General features: G+C 40.8%; 1 protein-coding gene across 1 annotated transcript in view; it reads right to left on the bottom strand.

The window, feature by feature from the left end:
- Window positions 1–9,184: 9,184 nt before the first annotated feature.
- The window catches only part of SPTLC3 (serine palmitoyltransferase long chain base subunit 3), a 135,869-nt gene continuing 131,011 nt past the window's right edge, over window positions 9,185–14,042 (bottom strand). Inside the window, exon 12 of the mRNA XM_068987695.1 lies at window positions 9,185–9,298. Coding sequence (XP_068843796.1) covers window positions 9,185–9,298 — 114 coding nt within the window. The remainder of the gene's footprint in view (window positions 9,299–14,042) is intronic.

Genomic DNA, 14,042 nt, shown 5'->3' with positions numbered 1-14,042 from the left:
CTGTATATTCTTACTCTGCTTACTTAACTTATACACAGAGTATGTCATGCAAAATGCTGGGCTGGATGAAGATTGCCGGGAGAAATATAAATAACCTCAGATATGCAGATGACACCACCTTTATGGCAGAAAGCCAAGAGCCTCTTGATGAAAGTGAAAAAGGAAAGTGAAAAAGCTGGCTTAAAACTCAACATTCCAAAAACGAAGATCATGGGATCCGGTCCCATCACTTCATGGCAAATAGATGGGGAAACAATGGAAACAATGAGAGACTTTATTTTCTTGGGCTCCAAAATCACTGCAGATGGTGACTGCAGCCATGAAATTAAAAGATGCTTGCTCCTTGGAAGAAAACTATGACCAACCTAGACAGAATATTTAAAAGCAGAGACATTACTTTGCCAATAAAGGTCCATCTAGTCAAGGCTATGGTTTTTCCAGTAGCCATGTATGAACTATAAAGAAAGTTGAACACCAAAGAATTGATCCTTTTGGACTGTGGTGTTGGAGAAGACTTTTGAGAGTCCCTTGAATAGCTAGGACATCAAACCAGTCAGTCCTAAAGGAAATCAGTCCTGAATATTCATTGGAAGGATTGATGCTGAAGCTGAAACTCCAATTACTTTGGCTACCTGATGCAAAGAACTGACTCATTGGAAAAGACTCTTATGCTGGGAAAGATTGAAGGCAGGAGCAGAAGGGGATGACAGAGGATAAGATGGTTGGATGGCATCACCGACTCAATGGACTTGAGTTTGAGTAAACTCCAGGAGTTGGTGATGGACAGGGAAGCCTGGCATGCTTCAGTCCAGGGGATTGCAAAGAGTTGGACACACCTGAAGAACTGAGCTGACTGATTGAAACAGTACGTGCAGTATCCTGTAAAACATACAACTTTTCAGTGAGTTAATGTTCATTGTAGTAGAAATAGACCCACTTTAATATGGTATTTTAATTTTCCATATAATGTACCTGTAACACCTATAGGAGTTATAGAAGTATCTATGTGGACAATCTTTGACATTTGGTTCATCTTACTTAGTTGATCCAACTTAATGAATTATCCCATTAATAAAAATCTTACAAATATATACTTTGAGGTTTTGCCTAGGGTTTTTTTTTTGAGTTAAAAACTCTTAGATATTTAGTTGAAAATATTTTCAGGAATCTGGGTTGTATTTTTTAAGATCAACACACTGTTTTATGCATATTGAAAACCCCCTTTCATCATTAGGTGTCTATAATTATTGACCAAGATGTATTGATATTTATGCATGCAGAAGTGTTTTTAAAAGACTGGTATAAAGTGTATGAAATTGATATGAACATTATTAAAATAGTTGTATGAGAACTACAATCATCTGCAAAGTAGACAAATTATGAGGAAATCATGTATTGTTGGTTAAAGAGATTATTTTTCCCTTCAAAAACAAACAAACAAAAAAAAAAAACAAAAAAACAACTCATAGTCTGATTGGCTGCATCAACCTGGTGAACATTTTTCATTTAAAAGATGTCAAGATCTTTTTCCATGATCTCACATGGCTACCCCTTCATTTTTCACACACAGGGCCTTATTTATGCTGGGGATCCCTAGTCAAGCAGGCTAGCTTGAGCTCATCTCAGTGAAGCCGTTACACTTGTTTCAGTCATTCTTGCACATTTGCTCCGTGCATGCCTCAAATCCAGAGGGAAAAAAAAAAAAAAAAAACTCATGGGATTGGAGAAACAAAAAAGCAGCAATTTCCTTGCCTTATTCCTCAGCCGATGATGAAGTGGAGAGCATGTGGTGATTGGAGCCACACTCTACCCTGGCCATGGGCAGTATACCCAAACCTAATTAGGAAAGATCCTGAATAAACTTGGGTGGGAGCCAAAATCACTGGCCCCTTCAATCAATATTTTTGATATAAAAATCAGCATATGGACTGAATGAAAGGGAGCACTGTTTCATGCCATAGTGGGGGAGAAAAAACAACACACCCTCTTTCTTCTACTCCTACCCTCTCATGACGGATGTTCCATTGATTTGTATCGGTGATAACTTTTCAGGGCCGTTGACTTGCAGGCAGTGGATGTGAGCCTGTCATCTGGACCAAGGAGTAGAATGACAATGACAGTGACAATTTCTACCTTCAACCCTGTCCCAGGCATCACCTTTTTTTCAAGTATGCAAGCTGGGTTCACGTACTCCTGCTTGAATTACCTCTGCTAATACATCAAGTTTAGCTGAAATAACTTTTTAAGAAACTTGACTCAAGAAGGAGGAGGGCAGAAAAAAAGCAACACTCTGTTGGAGTCTTGGAAGTCCTCTTTAGGCCCTGCTCCTCCCCTGACATCTTCAATACTGTGGCCGTGAGCCCATTACTCCTTTCCAAGAGAGTCCTAGGAGATAATGTGTGTCAGAGCTCTTTGTTATTTTTTTCTAAGGATGATATACTGTTGGTTAGTGGGGATTTTTTCCATCTATTGCCTGGACGGGGTGGCATGTAGGATCCTCACTCCCTGACGAGGGATCAAGCCTGTTCCTCCCGCGCTGGGAACACAGAATGTTAACCCCTGGACCCCCAGGGAAGTCCCAATGTCACAGCTCTATATACAGTGTCTGGTGCATGAGAAATGTCCCCAAATGATTGATTTATTATCTTTCAAGGCACCACATATCTGCTTCAGAAATAATTCCTACTCTCACTCCAGAGAATTCTCGGGCAGGATGTGAGACAGAGAACATTTAACTCATTTTGGTGCCTTTTTACTTTTTATTCTGAAGACCTATCTTTTAATGAGGTTGAAACAACAAATTAAGACATAGCTACCATTTACAGAGACTCAGTGAAATACATACTGATGATGTCATAAGATTCCTGGAGGTTGCCTTCAAGTAATCTGGTGGGAGGGGGCACCAGATGAAAACGGATGGCCGTGAATTGATAATGTTTGGAGCTTGGTGATAGGCATGTATGGGTTTGTTATACTGTTCTGTTTTATTGTATGTTTAGATTTTTCCATTATAAAACTTTTTAAAGTGTGTGAATTAGAAATAAATTTTTTTTCAACTTTAAGGTCATTTTTTACTGACTGAGTTTTTCAAACAATCCAGGAAGTCAACATCTTTAAAGTAATGTTAAACTGTATTAATTAATTTCCTTGTAATAGTCATTAAAAAGAATAACATAAATAAATACAGTTATTAAAAATAAACATATTTTATTATATATAGGTATGTATACAAAGTAATATCTCTGCTTCTGAGTATACTGTCTAGGTTGGTCATAACTTTTCTTCCAAGGAGTAAGCATCTTTTAATTTCATGGCTGCAGTCACCATCTGCAGTGATTTTGGAGCCCTCAAAAATAAAGTCTGACACTGTTTTCACTGTTTCCCCATCTATTTCCCATGAAGTGATGGGACCAGATGCCATGATCTTCGTTTTCTGAATGTTGAGCTTTAAGCCAACCTTTTCACTCTCCTCTTTCACTTTCATCAAGAGGCTTTTTAGTTCTTCTTTGCTTTCTGCCATAAGGGTGGTGTCATCTGCATATCTGAGGTTATTGATATTTCTCCCGGCAATCTTGATTCCAGCTTGTGTTTCTTCCAGTCCAGCATTTCTCGTGATGTACTCTGCATATAAGTTAAATAAGCAGGGTGACAATATACAGCCTTGACGTACTCCTTTTCCTATTTGGAACCAGTCCGTTGTTCCATGTCCAGTTCTAAATGTTGCTTCCTGACCTGCATACAGATTTCTCAAGAGGCAGGTCGGATGGTCTGGTATTCCCATCTCTCTCAGAATTTTCCACAGTTTCTTGTGATCCACACAGTCAAAGGCTTTGGCATAGTCAAGAAAGCAGAAATGGATGTTTTTCTGGAACTCTCTTGCTTTTTCCATGATCCAGTGGATGTTGGCAATTTGATCTCTGGTGCCTCTGCCTTTTCTAAAACCAGACTGAACATCAGGGAGTTCACAGTTCATGTATTGCTGAAGCCTGGCTTGGAGAATTTTGAGCATTACTTTACTAGCATGTGAGATGAGTGCAATTGTGCAGTAGTTTGAACATTTTTGGCATTGCCTTTCTTTGGGATTGGAATGAAAACTGACCTTTTCCAGTCCTGTGGCCACTGCTGAGTTTTCCAAATTTGCTGGCATATTGAGTGCAGCACTTTCACAGCATCATCTTTCTTTCCTGACTAAGGTCCGTCTACTCAAGACTATGGTTTTTCCAGTAGTCATGTAGGGATGTGAGAGTTGGACTGTGAAGAAGGCTGAGCGCTGAAGAATTGAAGCTTTTGAACTGTGGTGTTGGAGAAGACTCTTGAGAGTCCCTTGGACTGCAAGGAGATCCAACCAGTCCATTCTGAAGGAGATCAGCCCTGGAATTTCTTTGGAAGGAGTGATGCTAAAGTTGAAACTCCAGTACTTTGGCCACCTCATGCGAAGAGTTGACTCATTGGAAAAGACTCTGATGCTGGGAGGGATTGTGGGCAGGAGGAGAAGCGGACGACAGAGGATGAGATGGCTGGATGGCATCACTGAGTCGATGGACGTGAGTCTGAGTAAACTCCAGGAGTTGGTGATGGACAGGGAGGCCTGGCATGCTGCGATTCATGGGGTCACAAAGAGTCGGACACGACTGAGTGACTGAACTGAACTGATGTATAACAAAATAAACTACATACATAAGTTAAAAATATATAAAATATTTATTTTTCTCTTCATAGACTCAGTGGTATTTAATTATGCATTTTAGAAGTAAAAGTTTTAAGTGGATGGATGGCTATCAGCTCAAAGCTGAGTCCTTCCCCAAGAATTTCCCTTGACTGAAAGGAATTATCTTTTCTAAGTTACTGTTCTCCCCCAGGGATGCCCTGGTAGCCTGAATCCTTTAACTAGTAGGTGGTGGGGACAGACCTGGCTCCCTGGCCTTCTTTTGAGCTACTTCTAAAGGCCCATCTCAGTTGTATAGCTTCTCTGGGGCTTACTGAAGCCTTTGTTATGATGACATCACAGTGCAACTTCTGTTTCCAATCCTGTTCCCTCCCTCCAAGCTAGATATTGTAACATTGTATGTAGTCTCAGTGGCGTGCCTGATCGAGGTTTAACAGCCAGCTCTCCAGACCACTAATCTGTAGTGTTTGCCAGTTCTGTGGTGTAAATACTCCCAACAAGGCCAATTTCCAGCTACAAGGGTGATGTCACTGAAAACAGTTGGGAAGAAATGAGCGCCATTGGTTCTGGTGACGCACTGCAAGTCCTGGTTCTCCACCCTGGGCCATTTTTTCTCAGTGAAATTCTTAAAAGCAAATCTTAGGTTTTTTTCTTTTTTTTATCTTTAGAGCTGCTGCTGCTGCTAAGTCGCTTCAGTCATGTCCGACTCTGCGACCCCATAGACGGCAGCCTACTAGGCTCCTCTGTCCCTGGGATTCTCCAGGCAAGAACACTAGAGTGGGTGACCCAAACTAAGTCAACACAAAAACATCAACTCTTTTTTATATTGCCAATTTGGGTGATTGGTTTATTAAAGAAATTAATGTATCACAGCAGAATGAAATAAAGTTGGTCACCTCAAATGTTTCAGTGAAATACACACATACACACACACATACAAAACACCACACCACAACACCCTAAGACAATGCCCCACAATAAATACCTAGAAACGTTTAAAATACAGTCTGCTTTTAATTTCTTAAATGTTACACAGCTCCATACAGCATTCTGAGAAAAAATACTTCGAATATATTGTTCTTAGTGAAACTGGGAAAAAACTGCCGAGGAAGTATGATAAGTTCAAATTACAATTGTTATTATTGCCATAAATCAAATCCTATATTTAAGAGAGCCAAGGTTTCCTTAGAGTAACTCATTTATAATATTTGTTATCTCTGAAGACAAACGCTGAGGAGCACTGCATGTTTGGACACTATTAAGACTTTCACCTGGCTCAACAGCTACTGTTGGAATAAATAAATAATCAGAAGTCAAAGATTTTTTTCAGGGGGTGGGAAGAAAAAAGGAAACAAGATACCACAATCGATGGAAGAAAGTCATGAAAAGAAAAAGGAACATCTTGTAAGAAATGCACAAAGGAGAACTAGAGAAGAGATACTTCTGTTCGAATGAATGGCAGGTTATTCTTCGATACTGGGTTCATTTTTGGGACAGAGAAGGTACTTTAAAATGGGAACAAAATGTTCCATTGGGGTGAAAAGTTTAGAATAATCAATTTACTTTAACAATATAAACACTCTTAATCACCAACAGAGGATCAGAACAAAGTTCCTGGTAAGTTACTAGAGTTACCAGTCCCAATGAAAGTGAAAGTCGCTCAGTCGTGTCCGACTCTTTGTGACCCCATGGACTATATAGTCAATGGAATTCTCCAGGCCAGAATACTGGTGTGGGTAGCCTTTCTCTTCTCCAGGGGATCTTCCCAACCCAGGGATTGAACCCAGGTCTCCCACACTGCAGGTGGATTCTTTATCAGCTGAGTCACCAGGGAAGCCCTGGTTCTCAAATTATGACCTGGTTGACAATCCCCTGGGGAAACAGGCTGAAATGCAAGATTCCTGGGCACTGGAGCTATTTTGATTCAGTGGAAGTCTGGTTTGGGGCCCAGAGATCTTTATTTTAATAAGCTTACTAGTACATTCTGAAGCCCATAGTCTCTGTCAAACTAAAACATGCTAAAAGGCAAGAAAGTCAACAATAGGATATTGCATTCCGTAAGATTAGGAAGGTGTCTATGCCATTTTGCTATTATGCAAATATGCCCTCCTTACAAATATCAGTCTAGATCCTTCCTCTTCTGCTTCCCTGAAGGTCATTTATAGAAATAGTATCTTCCATCTATTTATTAGTCGGCCAGATTCTCATCTCTGAATCTTTAAACTCTTGCTCTGTAAAGAAAGGGGAAAATCTGCTTGTGTGTGTGTGTGCATGCACACACGCGTTCTTCACAGTTGGGAGGGTTGGGGGTATAAGACATTACAGTTCTGTTAAAAAATTATCTTTCCAAACAGAGCCAACCAAAGGGACATTTTTGGCTCTGGTATAGCTATGAAGACCCAATAATACCTATTGAATTAAAATCACACTTTTATTAACTTAGCAGTAGATTTTTTTTTAATAAAAATGAAAAATTCTCACAAGTACCCTCTTAACCAGTCTCACTCTATAAGACATATATCCTTATATTATTAACCCTCTGGGGCCTGAACCCCTCTAATGTGCTCAGGAAACATTCCATTTGGATTACAGTTGTTCTCATAAGTTCATATTCAGCACAGACGGTCTGACTGAGCTAGGTTATTGATCTCATGTTGGAGAATGTAATCAATGACTCAGCACTCTGGCATCTTGATGAAGATTCATTTTGGACAATCAACTAAGATCAACTTCATTTAAACATACATTTTCAAGAGAAAAGACCTCTGTGCCTTCCTTTTCTTGGCACATGTATACAATATATATTTCCTTTGCACAAGGAATGCTGCACTGGTTCACTGAGTTGAAATTTAGTCTCTGTTGGAATTTAGTTATCAAAACCAGCCATTGGATGGAGCAACTGCATTTTCAGGACCTACTTCTTGTCCTTTTCTGCTTATAGGACTCCTTACAAAAATTCAGGGGGAACTTTATCATGGGATCCAGTTTTAAGCTGATGTACCTATTAGGGTAATAGATTCCCCTGTAAAAAGCTTTCCACACTGATCATTTTTATCCTTTATAAAGCTGTGAGCATCTGGGCCCCCAGAATATGGTGGGGGCTGTGGGTGGGGTTTCTGCTCCAGCACACAGCATGAGAGCTGCGTCCATCCATGTCATGTGAAGTCAAACCTCTCTTGAAGTGATTTGTTTAGAGTGTCATTTGATGGAGTGGAATGTTCTGTAACTCATTTGAACTATTACAGAAGCTTTGGTAAAAGGTCACCACTGCTTTTTAAGAGTTTCCCAATCTGGGCACCATCTGGGGGCTTGTTAAAGATAAGGTTTTCTACTGGCTTTTTCCCATACCGACTAGATTCAATTAGCAAAGGGCTACTTTTGCAGAGAAGTTTGTATTCACATTTAGAGAGGGAGAGACAGACAGACAGGCAGATGTATAGAGACAGACAGAGACAGAGAGACAAAGGCAACTCAAGTAAAGCCCACTTAGCACCAAAGTCGAGTGCTTACGTCAGAGGACAGTACTGTTTAATAGGTCTGAATGGAGGAGTCAGAATTGAAAAGCTGAATAGCATTTACTTTTAAATGTCACTTTTGAACCAATCCATTCTTCAAGTGTAGTCTTAGGAGTCAACTCTAAAGGAACTTGAATTTCCCCATGTCCTCCACACTCAGTAGGAAAAGGACAGCTCGTTCCTCAATGTAGTAAAAGCGACACAAAACATTCAGTCCACAAGGCACCAAGGACACTCAAACCGTCACACCTTTATCAGTTTAGTCTAGGCCTACAGTTGGCTTGCTTGCTTTCTTCCCTCTTCCTGATGAAACAAAAGTCTTGAATTTTCCAAACCTCAAAAGCTCTGCTATAAAACTGTAGGAGACCAGGAACAGAAAAAGGAAAGTTTCCTGTACAGACGTCTTTGGTCTTGCTGGCCAGGTCTGCTCTCTCCCTTCAAACACTCAATATGGCTTCTGACACTTGTCCTTGGAAAAAGTCCAAATGTGGCAAATGGTAGAGGCCACATTTCTTTACCCTCCCGCCTGGAACTTCCTGTGATATGGATGAGTTCTAGCTGGTTCTTTCATGGGTAAGAAGGAGTCCAGCTACTGCCCACTGCCCTTGCCCCCATCTGCAGATAAAATTAGCAAACACATAGTGAGATCTACTGAAGTAAAAGTCAAAATCCTCTCATTTGGCTGGAATTCCTAAAAGGGTCTGGACCGAAGAGGCTGCACAGTAGCAGCTAAAACGCAGGCTATTTGCCATTACAAATATTCTAAGAAATGTGTGTATGGTGTGTGTGTGTTTGTGGCAGGATGCTTGGGGGAGGAGAACGTTAATGTCTCTACAGAGACATTAAAAACACAACAATGATTGTGCCTCCCTTGGTTCAATGAAATTGTTTTGGAAACCAAAACTGTCCTTAGAAAGGAGGAGAAATCCATTTATATTCCTTTTGAGACAAAGAAGGAGGTCTTCCTGGCCAAGTCTTTAGGGTCCATTCAGGTCCAGGAAACTCAGTCCTCAAGTTCAAAGCTCATCTCATCATAGAGTTCCGGGCGTGCTGACTTCCTGTTCCGGGAATATTTTACATCCAGGAGGTCACCCATCTCATCCAGGGCTTCCAAAACCTGCAAAGAGATTGCCTTCCATTAGTTTTATTTAAACTCCCAAATGGCCTTGCCCTCTGAGGTCTCACAGAAAACCACACTCTTCTTTTGCCAGCTTATTTGCTTTTTAAAGAAAAGGAAAAAGATCCAGGTCAGTAAGCTGAGGATCATAAACCAGCCCTAGAGGAATGTTAGAGGCTAATGCATTTTATTTCATATTCTTTACCAGTCTCACTCCACATTACGCATGTTTAAGATATTGTGGAGATGTGAAGAGAGGAAGAAACGCGTTTGATTCATGCTTACCCTTGAAGTCTTTATTTTTAAAATTTAATGACAGTATAAACTTGTGAGAGAAAAAAAAAATGTTCACAGATTACGTTTGAGTTAAGTCCTCATGATACAAGAAGTCAACCTGACCAGGAAGAAAATGAACATGGCGGTAACTAATTCCTTCCCTGGTGGCTCAGACAGTAAAGAATCTGCCCGCAATGTAGGAGACCCGGGTTTAATCCATAGGTAGGGAAATGAACATCCTCCTTTCTCTCTCCCATGCTTCCCCATCCCTCCCACTCTCAGCTTTTAAATACTCAGCTCTGCGCTCCATAGCATAATAGAGTTTAAAACTGCAAGGGACCAAGAGCTCATCTATTTCAATTCTCTTAATCCAGGCAGGTAAACGTACAATTTTACAAATGAAACTACTGAAGTCCAGAATATACACAATGTAATTTTTCCTTCCAGTCTATTGCTAATCCTACAGAATTGGGCATGCTTTTCTTTTTTTTTCTTTTCTTTTTTTTAACATTTTGGTTCTGTTTTTCTCAACCAGTCAAAAGAAAATGGAAAGATATTAGAGTCTAATGTTTAGAAAAAAGGGAGAATAAGAGTTGCTAACATCAGAATAAATGACTCATGGGGCTTATGGACGTTCTTTGTTAGGAAGACTTTCAAACTGACATCAGTTAAGATCTCTGTCAAGATGTTACGAATAGTTTATTTCTAGGTGGTAGAATTGTGGGTGATTAAAGTTTTCTTTTCACTTCAATGCATTTTCTTACCTTTTATACCAAATACAAGCACTAAGAAAAAGCAACAGACATTACATTTTAAGTGGCATAAATCTGCGATAGTTTCTACTGCTTTTGGTGAAGGTGGGGGATGGGGCAGGTTGGTGGCTTTGAAAGTGAAGGACCCACATACTTGGGGGCGATGGGAGACAATTCATGGACGATGTGGGAGGGAAGCATAGGACTTCAATTATTTATTAATCTCAATCTTTTAAAAGTATTTTTTTTATTTTTAATACAGTTTTAAATGGTACTTTCTGTTTACAGCTATTACAAAATATTGGCTGTATTCCCCATGTTGCACGATACACCCTTGAGTCCATCTTAAACCCAGTAGCTTGTGCCTCCTGCTCAGCTGCCCCCATATTGCCCCTCCTGCCCTAGTAGTAACCACTGGTTTGTTCTCTATGTCTGTGTCTGTTTCTTTTTTGTTATATTCATTAATTTGCTGTAGTTTTTAGAGTCCACAGATGAGCAATATCATACAGAATTTGTCTTTGTCTGACTGATTTTGCTTTTCATAATGCCCTCCACATCCATCCATGTTGCTGCAAATGGAAAGATTTCATTCTATTTTATGGCTGAATAGTATTCCATTGTGTGTGTGTGTGTACACATTACATTTTCTTTATCCATTTGTCTCTTGAGGGACACCTAGGTTGCTTCCATATCTTGGCAATTATAAAGAATGCTGCCACGAACATTGGGAGTGTATGTGTCTTTTTAAATTAGTTGCTTTTTTTCCAGATATATATTCAGGAATGGAATTCCCGGGTCACGTGGCAGTTCTATTTTTATCTTTTGAGAAACCTCTATACTGTTTTTCATGGTAGCTGCACCAATTTACATTCCCACCAATAGTGCACAAGGGTTCTCTGTTTTCCACATCCTTGCCAATGCCTGTTACTTGTGTTCTTTATGATGACAGCCATTCTGACAGATGTAACGTAGTACCTCAAACTATTTAACTGTTTTTGGTGTCTGTTGTAAAATATGCATAATAAGCTGGTAATATATACATAATCTCAAAATGGATTTATGTTGAGGCTCATTGATTAACTACCTGAAACATACCAGGACTCAAGAAAAGCTGGCTTTATGCCTCAGGGAATACACACTCCTGAACCATCTTCGTAACATCTGGGAAGAGTTACTTGCCACCTTTGGACTCATGCATGAGAGGATTCTAAGAAAATAGGGGGCCAGTTCTGGGTAGAATGCTGCCAAGAAGTGAGAGAAACTCAGTGTTGGCCATATGTAGATTTATTTGGAAGGTGGGAAGATTAAAAGGAGGCTAGAGCTGACCTTGGGCTTCTCTGGTGGCACAGACAGTGAAGAATCTGCCTGCAATGCAGGAGACCTGGGTTCTATCCTTGGGTCAGGAAACTCCCCTGGAGAAGGAAATAGCTGCCCATTCCAGTATTCTTGCCAGGAGAATTCGAGGCACAGAGGTGCCTGGTGGGCTACTGTCCATGGGGTTGCAAAGAGTCGGACTTGACTGAGCAACTAACACTACCCCTGCTACTACTAAAGCTGACCTCAGCCCTTCACTGAGGACTACCATTCACGTTAGAAGAGGTACATTTTAAGTGACTTTGTGTTTGTAAAGTGGCCCTGTTTCTGTCTTGTTCCAAAGACAGTCACTGAATAGACCTGTCTAATAATGCGTATTTTTGGCAAGTGTTGTTTATGTTCAGTCACCACCTTAATGCCCTGACTTTTCCAGGGGTCATTTTTCATATTCTCTTCTGTAAGAAACCTGCTCAAAATTTTGCATTGATTTGACGATCTCAAAAGTTTAGAGGCGTTTGTCTAGGCGAGAGTTCCATGCCTCTTCCAAACCAGGTGATGTGTAGGGATTAACTCGTGAAGACAACCACAGGGTCTGATATCTACTGAACTGGCTGTTCATTGAGTGCCTCAATGCTGTTTGGGTCAGAAATAAGGTGCAAATCCACACCGGCTACTCATCCCTTCTGCTGTCTCTAGAGCTTGCTTCTGGGCACGTGGACTTCACCCCACAGCTGCAATGTTCTTCTTGTAACTCCCTTTCTTCTATCAATGTGTAGACGTGCTCAAGTCTCCCTCCACTTTCAAAAGCTTTTTCTAAACCAGTTTTTCTTGTCTTTACAAACTTCTCGAAAATCTTATCTACCCTTTCTTACCATCATTCATTACATTTAGAAGAAACGATTTGTTAAAATTAATATACTGGAAATATACACTCATTTTAGAGAAACTGGACCATGTAGAACAGAAACAGCAAAGTTCTCCCAGCATCTCAAAACCTAGGGGTAGTTCAGTTGTTAATGTGTCATCTAGTGAATCATTGCTGTGTTTTGTTATTGTTGTTGTTGAGTCACTAAGTCACATCTGACTCTGTGAACCTGTGGACTGCAGCACACCAGGCTCCTCTGTCCTTCACTATCTCCTAGAGTTTGCTCAAATTCATGTCCATGGAGTCAGGGATGCTATCTAATCATCTCTTCCTGTGCTGCCCCCTTTTCCTTTTGTCTTCAGTCTTTCCCAGCATCACATACTATGTTCTCCACATTGGTTTAAGTCCTAAAAATATAACGGTGAAGCAGAAAGATATGGATCCATGTGTGTGTGTATGTGGTATGGCTGCACATGTATGCAATTCGAACTCAAAGTATCATCTTCATTTTTAATTCTTTGTATTCTTATTTCTGTTCCCTTCACTCCCCTAAAACGCTCTGCTCTGAGCAGCAGCAAGCTCCTGGTAACTGCTAAGCTAATGATTTCTTCTCCCCTCTCACAGCATTTGGATGTTCTGCTGATTCTCCCCCAACTTGAAGCTTTTGCCTTTTTAGTGTTGGTCAGTACACCAGCTCGTGACTTTTTGGATTGCACTAAGTCCATCCTAAAAGAGATCAGCCCTGGGTGTTCATTGGTAGGACTGATGTTGAAGCTGAAATTCCAGTATTTTGGCCACCTGATGTGAAGAGCTGACTCATTGGAAAAGACCCTGATGCTGGGAAAGATTGAGGGCAGGAGAAGGGGACGACAGAGGATGAGATGGTTGGATGGCATCACTGACTCAATGGACATGGGTTTGGGTGAACTCCGGGAGTTGGTGATGGACAGGGAGGCCTGGCGTGCTGCGGTTCATGGGGTGGCAAAGAGTTGGACACGACTGAGTGACTGAACTGAAATGAACTGAGCTCCATCTGAGCCCAGGTCCTCATCTGTGATTCCTGTATCCACCCACAGATGCAGGCACTTCTGGAGTCTGCTCTTGGCACATGTACTTATATTTGGACAATACTTTCTTCTACCATTGACTTTAGTGATCTTCCCTTGAAGTGAAGTGAAAGTCACTCAGTCATGTCCAATTCTTTGTGACCCATGGACTGTAGCCCACCAGGCTCCTCTGTCCATGGAATTCTCCAGGCCAGAATACTGGAGTGGGTTGCCATTTCCTTCTCCAGGGGATCTTCCCAACCCAGGGATCAAACCTAGGTCTCCCGAATTGCAGGCAGACTCCTTACCAACTGAGCCATCTGGGAAGCCCCGATCTCCCCTTAGTTCCTCAAATTACAGCAACTCCAGTCTTGCATGTTCTCCTAAGCTCTTGAGTTGGATTTTCCTTTTTAAAAATTTTATTAAAGTATAGTTGATTTACAATGTTGTATTAATTTTCTCTACACAGCAGGGTGATTCAGTTATACATA

Source organism: Capricornis sumatraensis, chromosome 15 (assembly GCF_032405125.1).
Source record: "Capricornis sumatraensis isolate serow.1 chromosome 15, serow.2, whole genome shotgun sequence".
NCBI classification, from domain to species: Eukaryota; Metazoa; Chordata; class Mammalia; order Artiodactyla; family Bovidae; genus Capricornis; species Capricornis sumatraensis.
The sequence above is the reverse complement of the archived record's forward strand: the minus strand, read 5'-3'. Positions and strand labels throughout refer to the sequence as shown.